Here is a 23,730-nt window from a genome sequence, read left to right as displayed (position 1 = left end):
TCTTTTTAACTGCAGTCTTGCAGCCTCACGCCCACTGACTACAGCCTTCCCTCCTTAAAGGCCGATCACCTTGCTTTCCCTGTCCCCTTGGGTCCTCCCCTCCAGTCCGTGCTTAGATACCAGAGGGAATGTGAATAAGGGAAGAGCTTAGCTATGCACAGAGGTTCTTGTCCTTAGAGGTACGAGGTCACTCGCTGAGTTGCTTTCTAGCCTTAATCAGTTCTGTATGGGGCCCCCCTATCCACAAGGGAGAATCCGCCCCAGCCCACCTGCTGACAATCAACTCCCCTCCCCCATCAAGTAGGCGTGGAAGGGGTTAAAAGCTGCATCAAAGCAGTGGGGGGGGGAGGGGGTGGTGAAAGCTGCTGCAGGTGGGCAGGGTAACAGGGAGCTTGGGGCCACGAGGGTGTGGTGGAACGCTAAACCTGTAGTACACCAATCAGCCACTAAGAGGCGCTGTTTGTGACATACCTTACCTGAGCCAATAACAGCCACACCTGGCCGTGCATCAAAACAGACACACCCCTTGATGGACGCTCTGTAGCCAGGCCAAATCCGGTTCACAAGCCGAGGTGCTGGGAGCAGCCCTGCAGCCTGCTGGGCACAAGGAGTCCATGACGGTGCATCTCATAGGAATCACAGAGGGGCTAGGCTGGGGGCACTGCTGAGTGAAGGAATCCGCTGTGCTCTGGTTTCTTTAGGGGAGGGGTAGACCTGGCCCTGGTTGGGGGTTGTGGGGCTGAGTAGCCATGGGGAGGGGAACTACCCCATGTACTGCAAACACTGCTGCCAGCCCCTGAGCTCTAGCGGGGGGCAGGGGGCGGGGGACTCCTTCCTATGCACTGCCCTCTGGGAGCACATGGGCTGGGAGGACTAAGGGACAGGTGGAGTGTGGGTGAGGAAGTGCTTAGTGTTGTTTGTGGTGAAACCAGCCCTGGCATCTCTGGATCTGTCATCCCTGGTTCCCAAACTTGAGCCCGCCGTGTGCTTAACTACACTGACAGGTAGGAAGTTTTTCCTAATCTCCAACCTAACCCCACCTTGCTGCAATTTAAGCCCATTGCTTCTTGCCCTATCAGAGGTTCAGAAGACCAATTTTTCTCCCTCCTCCTTGTAACAACCATTTATGTGCTTGAAAACTGTTATCATGTCCCCTCTCAGTCTTCTCTTCTCCGGACTAAACAAACCCCATTTTTTCAATTTTCATGTTCTCTAAATCTTTAATCATCTTTGTTGATCTCCTCTAGACTTTCTCCAACTTGTCCACATCTTGCCTGAAATCGTCCTCCAGTTGAGGCCGTATCAGCGTGGAGTAGAGCAGAAGAAGTACGCCTCGTGTCTTGCTTACAACGGTCCTGCTAATACATCCCAGCACGATGTTTGCTTTTTTGCAACAGTGTTACCAAAAAAAAAAATAAAATAAAAAATGAAGCATTGCAAACCAACTCAATGGCAGACCCAGATCACCAGGAGGCAGGGCACCGGTGAACGAGCCACAGGGATCACTGTGCCTCGAGTACAGACAATGTCCTTTGGGGGCCACAAGGAGAGGGCAAAGAAGACAGCCCTTCGCCCTGCGCCTGGGAAGTGATCGGCCAGGACGATTACACTGATGAGAACGGGATCACGACCAGCCTTGGCTGAAGTGGGGTGAGATAAGTTGCTCCAGACAGAAAGTGAGCCTGGGAAGTTGTTCTTACTCTCTGGAGAGCGTGTTCTGGTTTGGATGTAACCTCTTGTTTTCACTGTCCCTGCTCGCTATCTCGTGAATCTCTGCTGATAACCGTGTTGTTTCCAGTATAAATCTCCGTGCAGGTTGCTGACCCTGAGTTGAACCCTCCAAGCTGGGGTGCGCACGACTCTCTTGGGGGCAGCAGACCTGCTGTTGCAGTGAGTGTTGAGTGGAGAAGGGGGCTGGGCGCTCCAGGGGAACCCTCCCAAAGTGAGTAGGGGAGGAGTAGGGAACGGGCAGCGCCAGCCCGAGTGGATCTGCCGGGGGTTGGCCGTTCTGGCTCGCTCTGCTGTGGGCATAGCCAGGAATGCTTTGCATGCTTTTCATTCTCCTGGAGGCAGCTGCTTTGGGACTGGCCCCTGCTAGACACCAGTACAGCTCAGGGCGCTTCCCCCTGCAGCCGGCTCTGAGCGAGGAGCACTCTGCGAGGTGCGGAGCCTCTCTGGGCTTCCCGGGGCCAGCCCCACCGAAGCGCGCCTGAGGAAAAATGGGAAAAATGGCACTGTCCTTGTTTATTGGCCTAGAGGCAGCAGCTGAGCGGCCCCCGTGGGCCATCCGGGCCCCTTTGTGCTCGGTGCAGTGCACGCATGGAGTGAAAGGACAAAGAGCTCCGCATCGAAGTGTGGCTGTCAAACCGAGGCATGCTCCCTCTCTCAGAAAGCATGCAGCCCCTGGAAAGCCACGCCCAGCCATGCGGATGAGTCCCTGAGATGAGGGCCTCAATGACACAAGAAGCGTCCATTGGTTCACAACAGCCAGAATCCTGGACCTTGCCTCTGTGGCCTATCTCTGTACACTGAGGTGGGTTTTCTGAGAAGAAAACGTACACTAGTGTAATACAGTGGCTGCGCGTATTGGGTCTTCCACTGGATACCTGAGCCGCATAGAGGATAACAACCTACCACTGCTACTGGTTTTTGGAGTGGCTTCAGATTTTTTATTTCCACAATCCAAAACACTGTAGAGGCTGTTTTGAGTCTGTGAGTTCCCCAGTGTAACCCAGACGTCCCCGTGAAGCTGGTATACCGCCCTCTCCACTGCCCCGTACGTTAAACAAACTCTGTTACCGAGCGTGCAAAGAATCTGTGAGTTCTTTAGCATGTTTTCAGGCTGGGCTATGAATGCCGCATTGTGCCCTGTACGCTAGTGTATGGACAGTTTGGCTGCTGGCCACATTTTCGCTGCAGCCCCCCATCCTGCTGTTTGAATGTTGGCTACGAACCACAGACCCTGTACGATCACCCTGTATAGACTCATTCCCAGTGCACCAGGTGTGGCTAAGGCAGGAGCTACCTGACAAAGGGCTTTAATGCTAATTCTAGCTGTAACGACAGAGGAATTGGTGACAGGGTACATGGACGTGGGGAGGAGCTGAGGCTATTTCCAAGCCATTTGTGGCTTCGAGAATACCTATTAAAGCTCTGTTTGGTGGGACTAGAGGCAACCTAAAAGTAAAAGCCCACTAGGGGGCAGCAGGACTCCTGGGTTCTATTCTCAGCTCTATCCCTGATCCCCCTCTCCGTGCCTCAGTTTCCCCCAAACTTTTTTGCTCCAGGCCCAGAATAGCATTGAGGTTGTTTTACACACATATCGCTGTAGACAAGGGCGAATTACACCCACCTCCCTTCCCCCTGGGCAGTTGAGACTTAAATCATGACTCTGTAAAATCCTATCAGATGCTCCCCTGAGACAAAACGCTGGGAGTTTGTCACAAAGGGGGGCAGTGAAGCCAGAGAGACTCTGATTTTTCTTTTCCCCTTTGTCAAGTATCTTAGGGCCAAGGACTTTCCCCTCCCAGCCGCTCCTCCCTCTCACAAAGAGTTGCTTGAATGAAGTACAGGACACAACAGCAGTTGTTCGTGGTGGAAGAGACCGTGTGGGGCTGTGAACTGGGCTTCCCAGCAGAGCAGACTTCTGGGATTTGGCTGCCGCTGCAGAGGATCGTAGCTGCGAGCTGGAGACAAAGTGATCTCAAAGCGCAACTCCAACCCGTGGCCTCCGGACTGGTGGATGAGCTCCACATGGCAGCAAAGCGTCAGCACCGAATTCTGCCTTCAGCCCCGGTGCCTGGCTTTCCCAAGGGCAGCAGCCAGGAGGGTGTTTTTTCCAATCCACAGGGGGTCGCCTCTGTGCTGCAGGGGGAAGGGCTTTGAGTTGAGATTAAGGAAAACAACAAAAAGAAAGAACAAAAGTAAAGTCTGCACGAGAGAGTCGTGTGGGGGGGAGAAGGGGGCAGGGATGTTAGCTACATGTAATAGACGCCCCGTCTGCCTTGGTGTGTGCATGTGATCTCCCCGTCCTGCTGTGTGTCCATGTGTGCGTACAACGATGCTGAGAACACGATGGCGGCTGTCTGCTCACACAGGCAGAGCGCTCAGAGATGGAGGCAGAAAGCCGAGAGTTCATATACTTTATAGCCACAGGTACCCAAAGAAGCCCCCAGGTTTGGGATCTGCAGCCCACAGGAACTTGGGGCACCAGCCTCACTGTTCCAGGAAGGTCCCTTGATGCCGCTCTGACAAGGTCAGGGGCAGACGCGACCCACTAAGCGAACCTGCAGCCCAGGAGGGCTCCCCAGCGAGGTGGAGCTGGGGTGAGGTTCTGCGTGTGGAGGAGAGGCCAGGTTGGGGGCACAGACAAAGTGCTTTGCACGTCAGCCATACTCAGCTTCCCGGGGCCTGTAGCCAGCCACGGGGAACAGATTGTGAGTCGGAGCAGCCCTGAGGCTGCTCTAGCCGACAGCAGGGGCGGCCAGTGTCCAGCACAGACCCAGGCCATAGCAAGGGTAAAAGTACCTGAGCACTCCCTCCGCCTTTCTCGCCCCAAGCACAGGCTCGGGGTGTCCAAGAGCCTGGAGCAGCTGACACGTTCCCCGGTCGCCCTGCTCATTCGGGAGAGGCTACGTCAAAGGGAGATGGTTTCTCTTCCCTGTTAAATCATTCTCATCCTGCTCCCAGGACTAGGACGAAACCAAATTAAACAGCCTGGCCCCTCCCTGGGCCTCACCTGGGCAGCTCCGCGGAACCCAACCCCAGGAGCTAATCCCAGAGACAAACCCAGCTGGGCTTGCTGCAGCATGAGACCATCCAGAGCTGTTTGCCAGGGACAGCGAGACCCTGCCAGCGAGGGGCACCGTGCCCATGGCCTTATTAACCCCGAGGCCAGGGACAGCCCGGCCTTGGCCCAGCAATTCCCAGGGCGCCATGTGGCAGGCCAGCTGCCTGCCGAGGGGCGAGGGGACTTGGCCTTGACAATGGCTCCTTTCAGCCCCCGTCCATGGCACAAGAGGGGCCCAGGAGCTGGGAGGACGATGCTGGGCAGAGGGGTGTGCCCTCAGGGTGTGTGTGGATCCCAGCTGAGAGGGCTCTTGAATGTCAGGGGACAGATGGGGGGCGGGTAGGAAAGAGGATCATCTTCTGGTCCATCCGTCCCTGCAATGACATTAATGACATTGGTACAGTAGCTGGAGGGCTGCAGGGAGGCCCTTAGAGCAGTGGTCCCCAAACTTTTTACCTCTCACCCGCCTACCCCCACCCATGGAGCTGGGACGGGACTGCAGCGACGCGGCCAGGGGTAAAGAGGTCCAGGCTGGGACCCCAGCTGGGGAGGGAGGCGGAAGTGGGCCCTTGGCCAGGGTCCGAGGCCTGCAGCCGTGGCCAGGTGCAGATCCCTGGGTGCTGGGGGGGCAGCTGGGATTGCAGGCGCAGGGCCAGGAGCGAAGTTGGGTGGTGCTCTCTCCACGCTCCCTGTGGGGGCTGGTCCAGCCCCCAGCCGTGCCCCCTGAATGTTACTCTGTGCCCCCCCCCGCCCCCCAGAGGGGCATGCCCCACAGATTGAAGACCTCTGCCTTAGAGGGAGGAGGGGTTTCTTCCTCCTTTTCCTCCCGCTGCCAGGCACAAGGAAGCTCATGTCCTGCTCTGAGGGGAAACAGGGCCACGGTCCTTCCCGGCAGGGCGGAGGTATTCGCCTCGCCGCTCAGAAACACTGAGAGGTGCCGGGGAAACGTCTGTGCAGCGTCACGGAAACGTTCACGCTTCTGCGAGGCGGGGCTGGGGTCTGCGATCCCCGTAACCCCCACATCTGCTGTGGGGCTATGAAGCCAGTGTGCCACTCAATCATTAGCCTCTTGGGGGGGGGGGGGGGGAAGGGAAATACCCTGGCAAGGTGTGTCACGTCTTCCCTCTATCCACGCACCCACTGGTTGGCCCACTGGGGGATACCAGTCTACTATGACTACCAGCCAGTGGAGTTACTCTTTAGCTTGAGTGCTAGACAGCTGTGCTGTCAGTCCTGGGTTCAAACCCAGCTGAGGGCTCCCACTAGGGCTAGTGCATGTGGCTGGAGTGAGGGGACTGCTCTTTGTGCCATCCTGACCCTTCCTGCGTGGGGCGGGGCGAGGCGGGGTAGGGCAGGGAGGGGCGGGATGGGAGCGGGGGCAGTATTTCAGGCACGAGCTGGGGACCTGGGTTCCGTTCCCCACTCTGCTGCAGGCATCCTGTATGGCCTTGGGCAAGTCACTTAGTCCCTCTGTGCCTCAGTTTCCCCTCTGCCCATGGGGGAACAGCCTTTCCCACTGGCGGGAGGATAAAGAGGACGGTGCTCGGATACTCAGGGGCCGAGAGACCATAGCTAGGACGAGCCCCTGGCTATTTCGCTGTGGGTTTCGCCCTGTTATGCACTCCCCCTGTACGCCCTCACTGTCGCGTCTTGGCCACAAGAGGGCGCGCAAACCCTCAACTTCAGCCTTGGCAACTCCTCCAAGAGCCACAAAAGTCCCCTGCCAAGGAGCAACTTCAGTTCACAGCAGCCCAGCCCTGCAGCTGCCTCTGGCTCTGCGAAGCATCCTTCGGTGCCCTCTTCCCCCAGGCATGGGGGCTGCATACAAGAGCCTGGCAAACCCACCCGGCTGTGGCACTGGCTGGTCCTAGAGCAGGCCTGGGGGCTCCCCCCTCACTTCTCGCCTACTGGGAAGAGCCTGGAAGGAGCCGGGAGGATTTGGGGAAATCTCTGTGATCCCCCTGCGCAACCTTGCGAGAGGCTGACCAGCCCCAGCCGACTATGGAAGGAGCTGCCTAGTTCTCTCTTTTCTTCCCTTCCTGAGTTTCTGGAGCTCTCTGTAAAGCACAAAGTTCTGTCCCCCTCCCTTGGCCATGCTGTCTCCTAGGACCTAAGCGGAAAACCCCTCGTCCGTCCAGCTGCAAGATTTCAACCTGCAGGTGAGTCCCTTTCAGACACGGCTTGAGCAACTTCTCCAGGGTGGCCCGATTTCCCATGGCCATGGGTGGGCCGGTGAGCTCGGGGGTTCCCAGAGCGGCTTGGGAAGGGATGCACTATCGAAAGAGTTGCATGGGAAGGAGGGTTATCTCCTGCTGAGAGCAGGGGGCTGGGAGCCAGGACTCAGGGGTTCTCTCTCTGGTTGTATGGGGTAGTGGTTAGAGCAGGGGGCTGGGAGCCAGGACTCTCGGGTTCTCTCTCTGCTTGTACGGGGTAGTGGTTAGAGCAGGGGGCTGGGAGCCAGGACTCAGGGGTTCTCTCTCTGTCTGTACGGGGTAGTGGTTAGAGCAGGGGGCTGGGAGCCAGGACTCAGGGGTTCTCTCTCTGGCTGTACGGGGTAGTGATTAGAGCAGGCGGCTGGGAGCCAGGACTCTTGGGTTCTCTCTCTGGCTGTACAGGGTAGTGGTTAGAGCAGGGGGCTGGGAGCCAGGACTCTTGGGTTCTCTCTCTGGTTGTACGGGGTAGTGATTAGAGCAGGCGGCTGGGAGCCAGGACTCAGGGGTTCTCTCTCTGGCTGTACAGGGTAGTGGTTAGAGCAGGGGGCTGGGAGCCAGGACTCTTGGGTTCTCTCTTTGGCTGTACAGGGTAGTGGTTAGAGCAGGGGGCTGGGAGCCAGGACTCTCGGGTTCTGTCTCTGCTTGTACGGGGTAGTGGTTAGAGCAGGGGGCTGGGAGCCAGGACTCTTGGGTTCTCTCTCTGGTTGTACGGGGTAGTGGTTAGAGCAGGCGGCTGGGAGCCAGGACTCAGGGGTTCTCTCTCTGTCTGTACGGGGTAGTGGTTAGAGCAGGGGGCTGGGAGCCAGGACTCTTGGGTTCTCTCTTTGGCTGTACGGGGTAGTGGTTAGAGCAGGGGGCTGGGAGCCAGGACTCAGGGGTTCTCTGTCTGTACGGGGTAGTGATTAGAGCAGGGGTTTCGGGGATCCAAGAGGCTGCTACTTCTGTGACCTTGGGCAAGTTACTTAGGCTCCCCTTTTCCAAAGTGGCCACCAGTTGTGGGTGCTCAAGTGTTGTGTCCCCAAGCTGGGCCCCCGTCCCCCCCCAAGAGAACCCACCACGGCTCTCAGAACTGTGGCCTTCACCTCACTGTACCTGACTGTGCCCCTCTGTAAAACCGGGGCAGCGACACCGTCCCTGCCTGCTCAGTGCCTCAGTGCTGCCCAGGAGCTGCCCACGTACAGCGTGTGATGCACTAAGTCGCTAGCTGCCACCTCAGCCCCAGCCCTGCGCCGGGGGCCCGTGGGGCCGGGAGAGCCCTCCCCCCTAGGGAGAGTACAGGGTGGGACCGCCAGTGAGCTGCGGCTGGGCGTGGAGGGCTTCCTTCGCGGGCTGTGTATGTTCAGGCGGGTTCCCCCGCCCGCCCAGCTGGAGCAGCGGTGCCCGATGGAAATGCCCAGGGTTTCTGCGCCATGAGCCAGGCACGGTTGGTTTTGGCCGGATGGCCCGGCTGGATCTGTTTTTCAGAGACTAAAGAACCCGCCTCTCGCTCGGCGCGAATCCGCGCTGGGGTGTGAATGCTCCGCGAGCGTTCGGTGCAGGGCTGGGTGTGTGTGAGAGCCGAGTGGAGCCGTTTCCAACCAGGGGGACTCGCTGACCAGGGCAGCCCTGGGGGTCCCAGAGCAGATGGAGACGGAGCCGTTTGCCCCGGGAGGCTCGGTAAATAAACCCAGAGGAGTTAGCAGGTGGCAGCTGATGGTGGCTGGAGCCAGAAGGGGCCCGGAGGGGGCTTGGCGGAGGGAGCAGGCCCTTCTCCACCACAGCCAGCACCTGAGGGGCACACGTGAGATGAGTTTGGGGATGCTCAGCACATTCCACCTGGCAGGCTCTGCTCAGACAGAAGCAGCCCCATATTAATCCCCTCCACACCAGAGCCCTTGTGGAGAGTGCGCTGGGCCTGGCCTGGCTCTCCTTGGCCAGCTGCGTCAGTCCCCCCAGTGCCAGGCCAGTGTAATACCCCCCATCCCCACCTAGCACTGCTTTACCCCCATGGTGCAGGCCAGCAATACCATGGGAACGGCCAGTGGGGAGTGGGGCCATCAGGCCTGATTCCCTTTCCCTGGCACCACGCTGACCCTGATAAATCTCTCCATGGAGCCGGCCCGACTCCCACCGAGGGAGGGACTGTGGGATCAGCCCCACTGGTGCCAAGATGGGTCGGCTGGCTCGGCGTTAGCCGCGATGTCGCAGGGCCAGGACATCCTGTAAGAAGGTTTTTGGATGGACCCAGGCTAGTCTCTCTAGGGTGCCTGGCCTCCCACATGGGGCAGGCGAAAGGCAGGGCCTGGGGGATGAGGGGACACTGTGTCAGGTTGCCTAATGACCCGGTTCCACCTCTCCGGCCCACGCACCCACAGTAACCACCAAGGGTCTCTCTAGGCCCTGATCGCAGGGGAGTTAACACACGCTAGCAGCCATGTCTGAAATCCCCAGCGTGGTACGGACGCCTTGTGTTTTAGTCCATGGCCAAGGAGGACCCTAGGGTGCTCCAGCGTGAGGCGGCTTGACGTGGTTCTAACATGGCTGTTCCCTGAGACGAACCAGGGCTGTGACAGGCTTGGGCCAGAGCCATGCTTGAGTGATTCTGGAGACCTTAGCTCACCCCCCGCTTGGCAGCACGAGGCCTTTCGGCTTCAGCACATCTGGCCTCTCCTAGCACTGTGCAACTGGCTCAGGGAGATGTCAAGGCTCGCGGCATTTCCAGTCCCTAGCTGAGCTGTCGGTGTGTGAAGAATCCATGCCCTGAGATGACCCCCATATTCCCCCCAAGGGCAAAAACCCTGCTCCTTCAGCTCAAACCCGCAGGCATCTACTGCATAAGCTAGCGGAGAGCACGGTCTGTTGGCAGCAGTAGTAAGTGCTTTATCCTCTCTGTGGACCGGCCACTAGAGGGCACCATCACATATGGATAGACACACACGTCCAAGTGCGTGCTGGGTAATGGAGCAGAAGCTAGTGGATGCTAACCCCAGGGGTGGGTCGGGGTTACACAGGGTTACTCCAGTGCCTACAGTTACAGGGCAGAGATGGGGGTGACAGGGAGTTTCTGCCCCTGTGGTGTCTGTGTCCCCTCCTCCCATTCAGTCTCTCACTTGGCTGTTCTGTTTCCCCGGCAGCGAGAGGATGGAGAACAAGGCCATGTACCTGCACACCTTCAGCGAGCGGGAGAACGGCTCCATCTTCGAGGAGTCATTTGATGGAAGGAACCTGTCCAAACTGAACCTCTGTGAGGATGGTAAGTGCAGGGGAAGCTTCCCTGAGCAAGGCTCTTCAGGAACTCTCTGCCCATGGGAAAATGGGCACCATTCCCACACCCTGGGGGCCTGAGCCCCCACAAAAGCTGGTGTTAAACTTCACGGCTGCTTTGGGGCGAGGGGGAGCTCCAGATGCAATGGAACCGTTTGGTCCTTCTGCTCAGCAGCCATGTGCACTGAAAGGTAGCAGAGAACTCACCGTGAAAGCTGTTCCCTGCATCTCAAATTTATAAGCAGATGGACCAAGGCCTGTGTCATAAATATAGAGAGAAGGATAGCATAAAATCCCTCCTTGGCAGCTGTACTAAATCGCTTTACCTGGAAGGGGTTAAGAAACTCCAATATCCTGGTTGGCACCTGACCAGAAGGATCAATAAGGAAAGAAGATACTTTCAAATTGGAGGGGGGCGGGGGAGGATTTGTTTGTGGCTCTCTTTGTTTGTTCCCTCTCCAGATGGAGAAAGAGACCAAGCCGATACAACATCCCCTGGAATGATCCATCTAAAATTACAGAAATTGTAAGCAGGCAAGGAAATGCGTTAGATTACCTTTTGTTTTAACTTGTGAATTTTCCTATGCTACAAAGGTAGTTTTATTCCTGTTTTTGTAACTGTGAAGATGAGTCCAGAGGGGAGTCCTATGTGTTTTAAATCTTTTTATTACCCTGTAAAGTTACCTTCCATCCTGATTTTGCAGGTGTGATTCTTTTACTTTTTTCTTTATAATAAAGTTCTTCTTTTAAGAACCTGATTGATTTTAGTGTCCTGAAGATAAAGGGTCTGGTCTGTACTCACATTGCTAAGGCAATTAGTTGGTATATTATTCTCAAGCCTCCCCTGGAAAGGGGGTGAAGGGGCTTGGGAGAATATTTTGGGGGGACAGGGATTCCAAGTGACCCTTCCCTGAATTTTTGTGTAAGTCACTTGGTGGTGGCAGCAATACCGTCCAAGGACAAGGAAAGGAATTTGTGCCTTGGGGAAGTTTTTAACCTAAGCTGGTAGAATATAAACTTAGGGGGACTTTCATGTGGGCAGAGTTCAGCGTGGGCGGGGGGAACCCTGACAGCCTGGATGGGCCCCTGGGCACCGAACTTGCCCTCACCTTACTAGAGAGATGAAGCACCTGGGCAGGGCAGCTCGGGGGACGCTCGCACTGTGACTGTGTTGTACCTGAGCTGGGGATTTCAGTCCCTAGGGCTGTCAGGCCAGCACTTCACACTGAAACCCACCAACACAAATGATGCAACAGTTTCCGAGGCGAGCGTCACTACATTAAGTCTAGGGATCGCGTTTAGGGGTGCAAGCGGGTGAGGGCGCTGCTGAGAACGTGAACCCCAGACCAAATGAAGCACAGATGTTGGCTGGATGTCAAAAGCCCCAGAGTCCATATATCCATTGCCTCTGAGATGTTTCTGGTTGGATCAAATCGTAAAAATCCCAGACAAGACAAAGCTCCTAGCATGTGCCCTAAGAGGCTTTCGGGTCCCCTGCCCTCATGAGGTGTCTTCCACTGAGTCCAAAGAGCAGAGGTTTGTAGGGACCTGTTCAAACCAGATGATAATAGAGAATCGTAGAACCATAGAAATGTCGGGCTGAAAGGCACCTTGAGAGGTCATCAAGTCCCAGCCCCTGCACTAAGGCAGGGCCAAATAAACCCAGACCAGCCCTGACAGGGGTTTGACCAACCTGCTCTTAAAAACCTCCCATGACGGGGATTCCACAACCTCCCTTGGAAGCCTGTTCCAGAGCTGAACTCCCCGGAGAGTTAGCAAGTGTTTCCTAGCATCGAACCTAACTCTCCCTTGCTGCAGATAAAGCCCATTCCTGCTTGTCCTCCCTTCAGTGGCCAAGGAGAACAATTGATCCCCGTCCTCTCTGTAATGGCCCAGAACGTACGTGAGGACTGTTGTCAGGTCCCCCCAAGTTTTCTTTTCTCAAGACTGCACATGCCCAGTGGTTTTAACCTCTCCTCACAGGTCAGATTTTCTAAACATTTATCCTTTTAGTTGCTCTTCTCTGGACTCTCCCCAATTTGTCCACTTCTTCCTTGAAGTGCAGTGTCCAGAGCTGGACACAGTGCTGCAGCTGAGGCCTCCCCAGTGCCCAGAAGAGTGGGATGATTACCTCCCCTATCTTCAGTACCACACTCCTGCCAATACACCCCAAAAGGAGATTAGCCTTTTTCGCAACCACATCCCAATGTTGCCTCATGTTCAAATTGTGATTCGCTGTGACCCCCAGACCCTTTGCAGCAGTCCAATCCCCTAGCCGGTTATTCCCCAGTTTGTAGTGATGCATTTGATTTTTCCTTAGAGGTGACATACTTTGCTCTTGTCCTTGTTGACTTTCCTCTTGTTGATTTCAGACCCATTTTCCGATTTCTCAAGGTTGTTTTGAAGTCTAACCCTGTCCTCCAAAGTGCTTGCAACCGCTCCCCACTTGCAACTCCTCCCCAGCCAGTCATCCACAGATTTGATAAGCGTACTCTCCACTCCATCATCCACGTCAGTAATGAAAATATTGAATAGCACCTGACCCAGGGAATACATAGTGATGGGAGAATCCTCCCCGAGGGGCTGACAGGTCCCTCCTGAACACCCGGCGTCAGACTGGACAGTGTTCGGACGTCCTGCAGCACAAGTGGTGCGTTGGCCAGAGATGTGAAGCCTGGTTCCACGCTCCACTCCGGCTAGCTGCTGCTCTCTCTCGGGAACAGGCTGCATTGATGAACCTCACCAGGGCGTGGGCTCCCTGTGGGCCAGCCTCAGGGACCACGTCTTGGGGCTTGGGTGTAGGGATGCACTTGGGCTTTGGGTTCAGCTTTGGATCTTCTAGCATGCCCTGTTAGAGCGAGGCCAGCTGGAGCGCGGCTGCGACTGCCAAGAGAGGGTGGGGCAGAAGGGGTGTGGGGCTGGGACCTGCCTCTCCATCCGGTAGTGTTGCCAAATGGGCGTGGAGAGTCCCACTGCTGGAAGGGGAACTCCAGGCTAGCCCTTCAGCTGCAGAGCTTGGGTCTTTGTGCTCACGGCCAGGCTGTTGCCTGCCGCTGCGAGATGAGTTAGTCACTCACTGCGTCAGTGCACACGTGGGGGACACACGGGGCCAGAGAGCGGGTTGCACGCGCAACTGTCTATCTGGCATTTCCTAACTTCCGAGTGCTTGACTTTGCAGCCTAAGGAGCGTTCTTTGAATGTAGGTTTTTGTATGTGATTATTAATAACAATGTGTCAAAATGGCAGCTGCTTAACCAGCAGATCTCTTTTCCCCTGAGAGCCATCATACCACACTGCCAGTGAGCTGGAGTCTGCCCCTTCTTGGGCATCAATTGCCTCCTTAATTACAACCCAGAACACCTGTGCAATCCCATGGACAGCAGAGCAGGTTGCTCAGGTGCAACCAATGGCATCTTGGCCCTGCAAAATGTTTATTACTGGGGATGATGTATGGGAAGGGAAGAACCCAGCTTGACTCTCAGATCCCAGGTGAATCTGCAGAGCTGGAAAACATCGCATATAAGAGCTAGGTATTATTATTTTAACTGGCATGCTGATCTGATTTGGAGTCAATGAGAGAAAAGGAGCACATGTCAGAGAGAGATTTTAAATGCTAGTTGGTGGAGGAGACTTGTTACTGGCCCATGTGGACTTTCCCCCCGACAAATCCAGCCCAGGTGAGATGTGACCCAAAGCTGTTATTCACAACAAACTGGACTCAGTCAGCAAAGAGTTACGGCTGAGTGTGTGTTTCCATGGAGACCAGCTAACGGCCCAAAACAATATTGCATTGTTTGAAATAAAATTTTCACAGCCCAACCTTAGCAAGTCTGGAAATGGCCAGTGAAATGATTCAGCCAGTTCCCCACTGCCATATAATTCTCCATCACTGACTCCCCCCCACCCAGTCTTCCCAGCCCATCTAGCCTGAACTCGGGAAGGGAGATGGGAAACCCAGCTTATAACGGGACAGCTACTTTCAGCCTTGAAAGATGGGCCTTGGTGACATGAGTTGGTGGGGGGGGGTTCTGTCCATATCTCAGTGCACAAGCATCCGTCTGGGGGGAAAACCCCACATCTGTGACTGGCACGAATTGGCCCCTTGGTGACAGTCTCAGTGGAGATGCCAAGAGCTGAATGGGGAATAGAGAGTCAACATCCTCACTTAGCCCCTTAAACCACCAATCTCCCCCTCCGCCCCCCCACTGGTGTGTGGTAAAGCAGAGAGTCTAGTTAGCGCTGGCTGGATACTGATGGATGGGCTGGGGGCTGATAGATCAGTCTCTGACTGCCTTGGTAGCTGAGGGAAAGGAGGTTGGCGTGACAGGCTGTCTTGGTGCAGGACAGGGCAGGACTGGCGGCGTTGCTGCAGGGGGCTCCATTTTTAAGCCTTCCTAAGGGGGTGGAGTTAAAGGACTGGCTCCGCCTCTTAGCTCTCCCAAGACCCACCTCCGTCTAGGGAGAGTTTATAAAAGCCTCCTTGAGTGGTGGCTGCCATGGAGGCATGTTAAGATTATGTTTGTTGCAGGGGGCTGCTCTGAAGCTTTCACAGCTCTAGACTAGGCAAGCTGGGTCTGGGTTTAGAGAGACCCCTGGGCTATGCCAGTGCATGATTCATAAGAACATAAGAACGGCCACTCTGGGTCCATCGAGCCCAGTATCCGGTCTTCCGACAGCGGCTGGTGCCAGGTGCATCAGAGGGAATGAACAGAACAGGTCATCACCCATTGATCCCAGTAGTCCACTCCCAGCTTCTGGCAGTCGGAGGCTAGGGGTTGCATGGGGTTGCATCTCTGCCCTGGCTAATAGCCATTGATGGACCTATCTTTCATGAACTTATCTAGTTCTTTTTTGAACCCTTTAATAGTTTTGGCCTTCACAACATCCTCTGGCAAGGAGTTCCACAGGTGCACTGTGTGCTGTGTGAAGAAATACTTCCTTTTGTTTGTTTTCAACCTGCTGCCTATTAATTTCATTGAGTGACCCCTCGTTCTTGTGTTCTGTGAACAAGTAACTAACATTTCCTTATTCACTCTCTCCACACCAGTTGTGATTTTGGAGACCTCTGTCATATCCCTCTTAGTTGTCTCTTTTACAAGCTGAAAATTTTCAGTCTTTTTAACCTCTCCTCATACAGAAGCTGTTCCGTACCCCTAATTATTCTAGTTGCCCTTCTCTGAACCTTTTCCAATTCCAATATATCTTTTTTGAGATGGGGCAACCACATCTGCACACACTATTCAAGATGTGGGTCTAACATGGATTTATATAGAGGCACTATGATATTTTCTGTCTTTTTATCTGTCCCTTTCCTAATGATTGCCAACTTTCTGTTCGATTTTTTGACTGCTGCTGCACATTGAGTGGATGTTTTCAGAGAACTGCCCACAATGACTCCAAGATCTCTTTCTTGAGCTAATTTAGACTCTAACATTTTAGCTGTAGAGTTGGGATTATGCTTTCCAATGCGCATTCCTTTGCATTTATCAACCTTGAATTTCATCTGCCATTTTGTTGTCCAATCACCCAGTTTTGTGAGATCCCTTCACAGTCTGCTTTGGACTGAACTAGCTTGAGTACTTTTGTATCATCTGCAAATTTTGCCACCTCACTGTTTACCCCTTTTTCCAGATCATTTATGATTATGTTGACTAGGACTGGTCCCAGTACAGACCCCTGGGGGACACCACTATTTACCTCTCTCCATTCTGAAAACTGACCATTTATTCCTACCCTTTGTTTCCTACCTTTTAACCAGTTACCGACCCATGAGAGCACCTTCCCTCTTATCCCAGGACAGCTTATTTTGCTTAAGGGCCTTTGGTGATTTCTGAAAGGTCCCCTTTTGCACTGGGGCACTGTTTGTGGTTGCCCAGGGCACTGGTGTGTGTGTGTGTGTGGGTGTGTGTGAGAGAGCGAGAGAGTGTGCTGGTGGAAACAGAACTGCTCAGCCATGTGTATCCGCCTCTCTACCAGGGACAGCTTAAGCGTTGGGCACCCCGAAGCAGAGGCTCCTTTTGAAAAGTCAGCACCACTTGTCCAAGGTCACGTTGCATGTTAGTGGCAGTTCTGAGCTCAATCACGCAGCTCCCTATGCCAGGCTCTAACCATTAAGCTGTGCATTGCTCCCGGAGCTTATCATGAATCTGTTGTCTCCAGACAATAGACACCATCATCATGATATTTCCCGCACACAAAGGGAGCTGGGACTACGGTCCTGATCCTTCTGTGATGGGCGCTCAGGCCTTTGGCAATAGTAGGTCTTGTATCCTGGGTTTGGCTCAGCCACCAGAGGGCACCCTCACTCATGCACACACTCACAAGAGTGGTGCAGACGTAACACAGCAAACTGCTCTGCAGAGTGTAGAATTCACTGCGTCGCGAGCAGGCCGAATAGCCCTGCCTGCCAGCAACGCAAACTCCAGTGTCTGCCCCAGCACACCCAGAGCAATCACCCCAGGTCCCAGTAAACCCGGTCAGCCTGGAGAATGTTTCCGCTGGCATTGCTATGATAATTGCACCTCTGCCAGCCTTGGCACCATGCGCTGCTCTGCCCCCGCAAATGCTGTTCTCCCAGGGGCTCCCCGGGGAGTTATTGTGGCCAGCCATACATGTCTCCCCTGTTAGCCCCAGGTGCATGGAGTTGGGTTGCACATTGATTGCCAAGAGGCCTGCATTCCACAGGCGAGGTGGCTGGGATGGTGGTCTTATAAACTGCCCCGGGGCCCTTTATCAACCTCTCGCGAGGCCTGTGTGGTCTGGGGTGCGAGCACAGATCTGGGGGGGCAGAGATATTACCACAGGCTTGCGCGGAACGTTGTAGCTACCACGAGGAGGCAACATCCAGCAGACGCTGCCTGGGTAACGTGTGGGGCGTTGTTCCCGGGGGCAGGATTGGGCTCCATTGCATTGGAACACAGGGCTTTGGGGGTGACCTCGAATGGACAGAGAACTCCAATCAGCCTGAGAGCGTTTGTTGGACTGTTTGTACTGAGCCGAAGGATTAATTTTTTTCTGGCTGTTGCAACAGGAGATCTGATGGCAGTGTGTCGCGGTGTCGTGATCTTCCCCTCCCCCTCTCTGTTCGAAACACAAAAAAACAGTCATTATTTCTGGTTTGACTCCTGGAATTTCCCTTTCTTTCTTCCCCCTTCCTCACTGACATGCAAACATTTGACCAAACTCTCAGATCTTCCCGCAGTCCTTTGACCTGCCTTCTCTAACATAAACCTAGAGCAGCATGTATCTGTCCGTCTGGGAGTAAAATCCCAAGTAAGACTCTCTCCTGCACGCGCTTCTCCCCCTGGGGAGAGGAGGGGAGAACAAACGCCAGCCAGATGTGCGTCATCTTCTTCTTTCTGTCGGGCAGCCTTAGGAAAGCAGCAAACTGAGATTATAATTTCATCTTGCGATTCCAAAGAACCCCCCACCCATTGGGCCACCACTGTGAGCCTGAAAGGGGCAGTTTGCCCGTGAAGTGTCTTGTGGTTTGCTTCTCGCCACAGTCCCAGTGTGGTGATTCGATGAGTTTCCATTTGTGGTGGAGAGATCCAGGCCTTCAACGCGTTGTCTGACCGTGGTTGAGTGCAGTCCACTGCCTATGGGCAAGGCGGAATCCTGGGGCTCCTTTCGTCGGAGCTTCAGTCAGGTTTGGGACATGAGAAGCGGCCCCCGATTCGAGCCAGCGAGTGCTGGCTTCCTTTCCATTGGCCTGTAGCACTGATGTTAATGTGGGACTGGAAGGCGCTCAGATACCAAGGTGATGAGTGTGAGATAAGTACCTACACAGGACAGAATAATACCAATATTAACTCTTATAGAGCATGTTTCATTGATAGGTTTCCAGGCTCTCTACACAGGAAAACAGTGGCTGTTACCCACACGGTACACGCAGAGGAAATTAAGGTGCACAGAGGGGAAGGACTTGCCCAAAACACTCAGCAGGTCAGTAAACAGAACCCAGGTGCTCTGACCCGCAGTCCAGTGCTCTGTCTTTTAGACCATGCTGCCTTAGACCTTTGCTTTCTCTGTAACATATTTCAAGTGGAATTGAGACCGGTGTGGTTCCTAGAGGGGACTGGCTCCTTCGCGGAGGTGTTGTGGTGGCTGTAGGCGTCTATCTCAGCCGTTTTAGTTAGTCTTGGCTGCTGGCAGGCAAACCGAGTAAAGGAGGCAGAGAGATTTGGGACGGATGCCTGCTGTCCACCTGAGGGCATTTCCAAATGGAAGTGCTGCCCCCACCCCAGGTGGTCCGGCTTGTGAAGCTGAGCTGTTTGGGAGACACACACCTGCAGCTAAATCTTTCTGCAGCTAGAAAGGCAGATGGACCAAATTCTGCACTCCTGGGCCTAGCAAAGCTCCCATAGACTTCGTGGCTCGGGTCCTATAGCTCCTCCATGCTCCCCCAGCTCAGCCCAGATCCCAGGAGGACAGGTAGCTGGAGAGGAAGGCTGGTCTAGCAGGTAGGACATTCAGAAGCTCTGAGCCGAATTCCTAGCTGTGCCACAGACTCCTTGTGAGACCGTGCGCAAGATCACTACGCCCTAGGAGTAGGACTAAGCCCTCAGTTTCCCTATAAATTACTTCTGGTGGATACTTCTCCACCTCTGAGCGGGGTTGTGAGCTTACCGCCTCGAATCCTAGGGAGCTGCTTTGACGGCATGAGGATGGATGTTATGTGGGGCACTGCACAGACACAAAGGCAAAGTTCCTGCCCCACAGCGACCGCAAGCACAGACGTCACACCGGGCTGGGGGGCCCCTGGGTGCCAACCAGGGCTGTGGCGTTAATGCTCTTTGGAGCTCGAGTCTGCCTGCCAGGTTTTGTTGGAGGTTGCGTTGTGTCTGTCGAAGCGGAGTACTGTTGACCTGAATATAGCAAGCGAGCAGGCTAGCCCCGGGGGCTCCACATTCTGACCCTGCTACAGCACTGGACATGCCAGGGCCCTGTGAAGGAGCGTTCCACCCCTCACGGGGCAGGCTGGGTGTAATCCAGGAGGCCCTGGGGCTGGGCTGTTGGAAGAGGGTGCTGAGCTCGGGTGGGAGCAGGTCTGGCTGAGAGGTCTAGGGAAGGGCTGTGAAGTCACCTAGCCTACAGGAGGTGATGCGCTAGCTCTCTGGCTCCTGGATTCTAGCCTGCCCAGACCCAGAGACTTGGCATGAGGACTCTAAGTTTGGGAGGATGCTGAGGCGAGGACTTTATGGGCTGTCTGTTGTGATTTCTCCTTCCCTGAGTCCTGATTCCAGGTGACAGACTGGTTTGGATTAGTTTGTTCCGGCTTCCCCTGGCCCAGATCCTTTATAGGGAACATTTTGACTCCCTAACTAGGTGAAAGTAAGGGTGGGGGTCACCTGAAGTTCCACACCTGGACACCAGGGGGCGTGCAGGACAGTGCACACCTTTACAGTCTCCGGGGTCTTTACAAACACAAACTAAACCACACACACACACACCCCCTTTGACATATTTCTTTTCAGTTTTATTGCTCAAGTTGAAGCTCTAAGGGTACATCTACGCTGCAATTAAAAGCCCACGCTTGGCCCTTGCCAGCTGCCTCGGGCTCACGGAGCTCAGGCTAAAGGGTGTTTATTTGCAGTGTAGACATTCGGGATGGAGTCCGAGCTCCAGGACCCTGGAAGGTGGGAGGGTCCCAGAGCCGGAATATCTTCGCTGCAGTTCAACAGCCCCTTAGCCCGAGACCCATGAGACTGAGTCAGCTGGCATGGGCCAGCCGTGGGTGTCTAACTGCAGTGCAGACACGCCCTGAGAGTTTGTGACTGGCCTGAGGTCATGTAACGAGTTGGTGGCCCAGCTGAGGATATGACCAAAGTGTCCAGCCTGCCTGCCTCTTACTCTGGCCATTCGACCCAGCCCCTCCCCACTTCAGCCTATTCCTTCTTCACCTGTTCTCAGATGTGAGTAATTATAACAAATTAATTCATGGGGGCTTCCTCTTTCAACCTTTGGGAGCCCTCTTGGGCCATGAGATGGTACCATAATAAGCATCTTGATGGTTTGAACTGTAGAAATGTCCAAAACTACTAAAATACTGTAACAAATTTTGGCCCTGTCCGCCATCCTAGCTGTCACTAGGTGCTCAGAACTTCACAGCGGTAGGAGGGATGGAATTTGGCTCCCAAAATGCAGCCTGAGCCATTTGAGTTAATGGTGCATCTCTGTTAGTTGTTTGCAGTATAAGGCTTATGACACACTTGAGCTGTTCTGATGTCGTCTCACAGAGGGCGGTGGCACAAAGACCTACATGCCAACCTGCTCGTTACAAAGTGAACACTGGAAAATGGGATAGCAGCAGCTCTGGGCAAGGCACAGCGAGGGGGCAGGAACTGGCTGATCGGGCTGCCCCTTGGGCTGGCTAGATTGCAAAATCCTTTGGGGGGGAAGAAGAGGAGGGAGAAATATTTGCTTTTCCCCTTGGTTACTGATGAGAGCAAACCCTAAGCCCTGGGCTCCCTTTCGGAGGTTGTGAAAGCCCTGCTTGGACAGCTGCGGTCCTTTCTCCACTTCGCGAGCAAGCGAGAAGGGAGTGGGTGGCTCGAGGGCTGAGGCCAGCTCCTCGTGCGCCCTCTGAGGACCTGACCTAAGTGTTAATGTCAGAAAAGTATTGCAGCTATCCTCATTATGAACCCCCCGGCTCCATCTGTTTGGCCAGTGACTTTAATGCCCGGGCCAGCAAATGGAAACCGCATGCTGCTAATGAATTGCAGATTGACTTACGCAGGAGAGCTGGGACTGCTGCATTTCACGGCTTAATCCCTGCTCGGAATCGCCTCTTAAAACGTTTCCTCGAGGGATCCGGCCCCTCCCACGGTCAGGGAGTGACCTCAGCAATTTATCATTTCATATGCCGGCCGCAGCCCCTCGCAGCTCTACACCCAGCATAACCCTTTGGAGGCTGCAGTCGTTTGCATCAGGATCCAAACTGCACGCCGGCTCTGGGGGGTTGAGGCTGGTGTATCGCGAGCAGTTCCTCCTCCACACTCTCCGTCAAGCCTGGTTTTCAGTGGGTGCTGAGCACCTGCCGCTCCCTGCGAAGTCAATGGGAGCTGTGCGTGCTCAGTACCACTGCAAATCAGAATCTCACTGCTGGACGGAAGCAGCACCAGGGTGCCTGGGTTCTTCTCCCATCCCTCTCTGTACGATCCTGCACAGGGCACTTGGATTATTTCACACCTGGGGACACAGAGGCTCCAGGAGATTATGGGCCAGGCTCCCCTAAGTGGCCTCTGATGCTGGGTCCCTTGCCAGAGATGCCTGGGGCTTGCTTGCCGGACATGCTGGCCACCAGCAGCTCCAGCGGACTTGATTTGAAGGTGTAGGTACTCAGCAGCTCTAAAAAGCGGGGCCGAAGTGTCTCGAAAGGGGCACGCCCCAAAAACTGGAGGCACCCAGAGTTAGAGGACCCCTTTGGAAAACAGGACCCTTGATCTCTTGTGCCTCAGTTTCCCCAGCTGTACAATGAGAATAACGTTACTTGATCTACCTTCGTGGAGCGCTTTTCAGATGACGTGCCGAATGCTGTTCCCCAGCAGTGCTCAGTACTGTATTGTTGTTATAGCCTCCTAGGAGGTCACAGAGGGCCTGTCTACACAGCAACGCAACCCCTGCGACTGGCCCGTGCCAGCTGACTCAGGCTCGCCCTGCTGTTTCATTGCAGTGTAGACTTCCGGGCTTGGGCTGGAGCCCAGGTTCTAGGACCCTGTGAGGTGGGACGGTTCCAGAGCTTGGGCTAAGTCGACGCTGCAGAGAAACGGCTGGCCAGCCTGAGCCCTGGGAGCCCGACTCAGCTCGCACCGGCCAGCTGCAAGGTTTTCTTTGCAGTATAGACATAGCCAGAGTTAGAAGTCTGGCAAAACTAGAAAGGAGATTTAATTTTAAAAGACGAACTGACGCATCAAAATTCTGATGAAACGGAGACACGGGAGACCTCAAGCCATTGAGAATAGGCTCTGTAAGCAGTCTCCGGTTCAAATCTGGCCCAAGTTGGCACTAGCAACCAGCAATAGTTAATATCTGATGGCAGATTTGGTAGCTATCATGAATTGGGCTAGAAGGGAGTCATGGTCTGTCTTCTGTTAGGCACAGGGTCAACGTTGGGCCAAAAACTGACATTAATGCAATGTTAAGGATGGGGAAATACAAAATTAACCTTAACTCTGCCCCTTTGTGATTCTGCTTTAGGATATGCTCTTGTTTTATTCCAGCATAAATTATTTGTCAATTAATACAATAAAGGATTTGAAAACAGGCCTTAAAGTGAGACACTCAACAAGCTCAATCTGTTTAGTTTACCAGAGAGATGGTTAAGGGGTGATTCGATCACAGTCTGTAAGTACCTATACGGGGAACAAATATTTAATAATAGGCTCTTCAGTCTATCAGAGAAAAGTCTAACAGGATCCAAGGGGAGAAAGTTGAAGCTAGACAAATTCAGACTGGAAATAAGGGATCCATTTTTAACAGAGTAATTACCCACTGGAACAATTTCCCAAGGATCATGGTGTATTCTCCATCGCTGGCAATTTTAAAATCAAGACTGGATATTTTGCAAAAAGAGCCGCTCTAGTTCAAACAGGGATTAATTCAGGGAAGTTCTCTGGCCTGTTTTATGAAAGGAGACTCAAGGAGCCTGGCTTGTTTAGCCTAACCAAAAGAAGGCTGAGGGGAGATATGATTGCTCTCTATAAATATATCAGAGGGATAAATACCAGGGAGGGAGAGGAATTATTTAAGATCAGTACCAATGTGGACACAAGAATGAATGGATATAAACTGGCCACCAGGAAGTTTAGACTTGAAATTAGACGAAGGTTTCTAACCATCAGAGGAGTGAAGTTCTGGAACAGCCTTCCAAGGGGAGCAGTGGGGCCAAAAGACATATCTGGCTTCAAGACTAAGCTTGATAAGTTTATGGAGGAGATGATATGATGGGATAGCCTAATTTTGGTAATTAATTGAACTTTGACTATTAGCGGTAGATATGGCCTGTGATGGGATGCTAGATGGGGTGGGATCTGAGTTACTACAGAGAATTCTTTCCTAGGTGTCTGGCTGGTGAGTCTTGCCCACATGCTCAGGGTTTAGCTGATCGCCATATTTGGGGTCATGAAGGAATTTTCCTCCAGGGCAGACTGGAAGAGGCCTGGCGGTTTTTCACCTTCCTCTGCAGCGTGGGGCACGGGGTCACTTGCTGGAGGATTCTTGCTCCTTGAAGTCTTTAAACCACGAGTTGAGAACTTCAATAGCTCAGACATAGGGTTAGGGGTTTATTACAGGAGTGGGTGGGTGAGATTCTGTGGCCTGCGTTGTGCAGGAGGTCAGACTAAACGATCATAATGGTCCCTTCTGACCTTAAAGTCTATGATTCTATGATTCTGTGTGTTATACTGGAGGTCAGACTAGATAGTACCTTCTTGCTTGGAGTCTATGAATCACAGGGGGTGGGAATAAGATGGTTGTATCTCCACC

The 23,730-nt window shown here is 54.0% G+C and overlaps 1 protein-coding gene across 1 annotated transcript in view; it reads left to right on the top strand.

Moving 5' to 3' along the window:
* The first annotated feature begins 6,937 nt into the window (after positions 1–6,937).
* The window catches only part of SCARA5 (scavenger receptor class A member 5), a 136,300-nt gene continuing 119,507 nt past the window's right edge, over positions 6,938–23,730 (top strand). The window contains exons 1-2 of the mRNA XM_077811450.1: positions 6,938–6,948; positions 10,116–10,234. Of these exons, the coding sequence (XP_077667576.1) occupies positions 10,123–10,234 (112 nt within the window). The 5' untranslated portion in view covers positions 6,938–6,948; positions 10,116–10,122. The remainder of the gene's footprint in view (positions 6,949–10,115; positions 10,235–23,730) is intronic.

This window comes from Eretmochelys imbricata, chromosome 3, assembly GCF_965152235.1.
Source record: "Eretmochelys imbricata isolate rEreImb1 chromosome 3, rEreImb1.hap1, whole genome shotgun sequence".
Classification (NCBI taxonomy): domain Eukaryota; kingdom Metazoa; phylum Chordata; order Testudines; family Cheloniidae; genus Eretmochelys; species Eretmochelys imbricata.
This window is presented reverse-complemented; position numbering and strand designations above follow the sequence as displayed.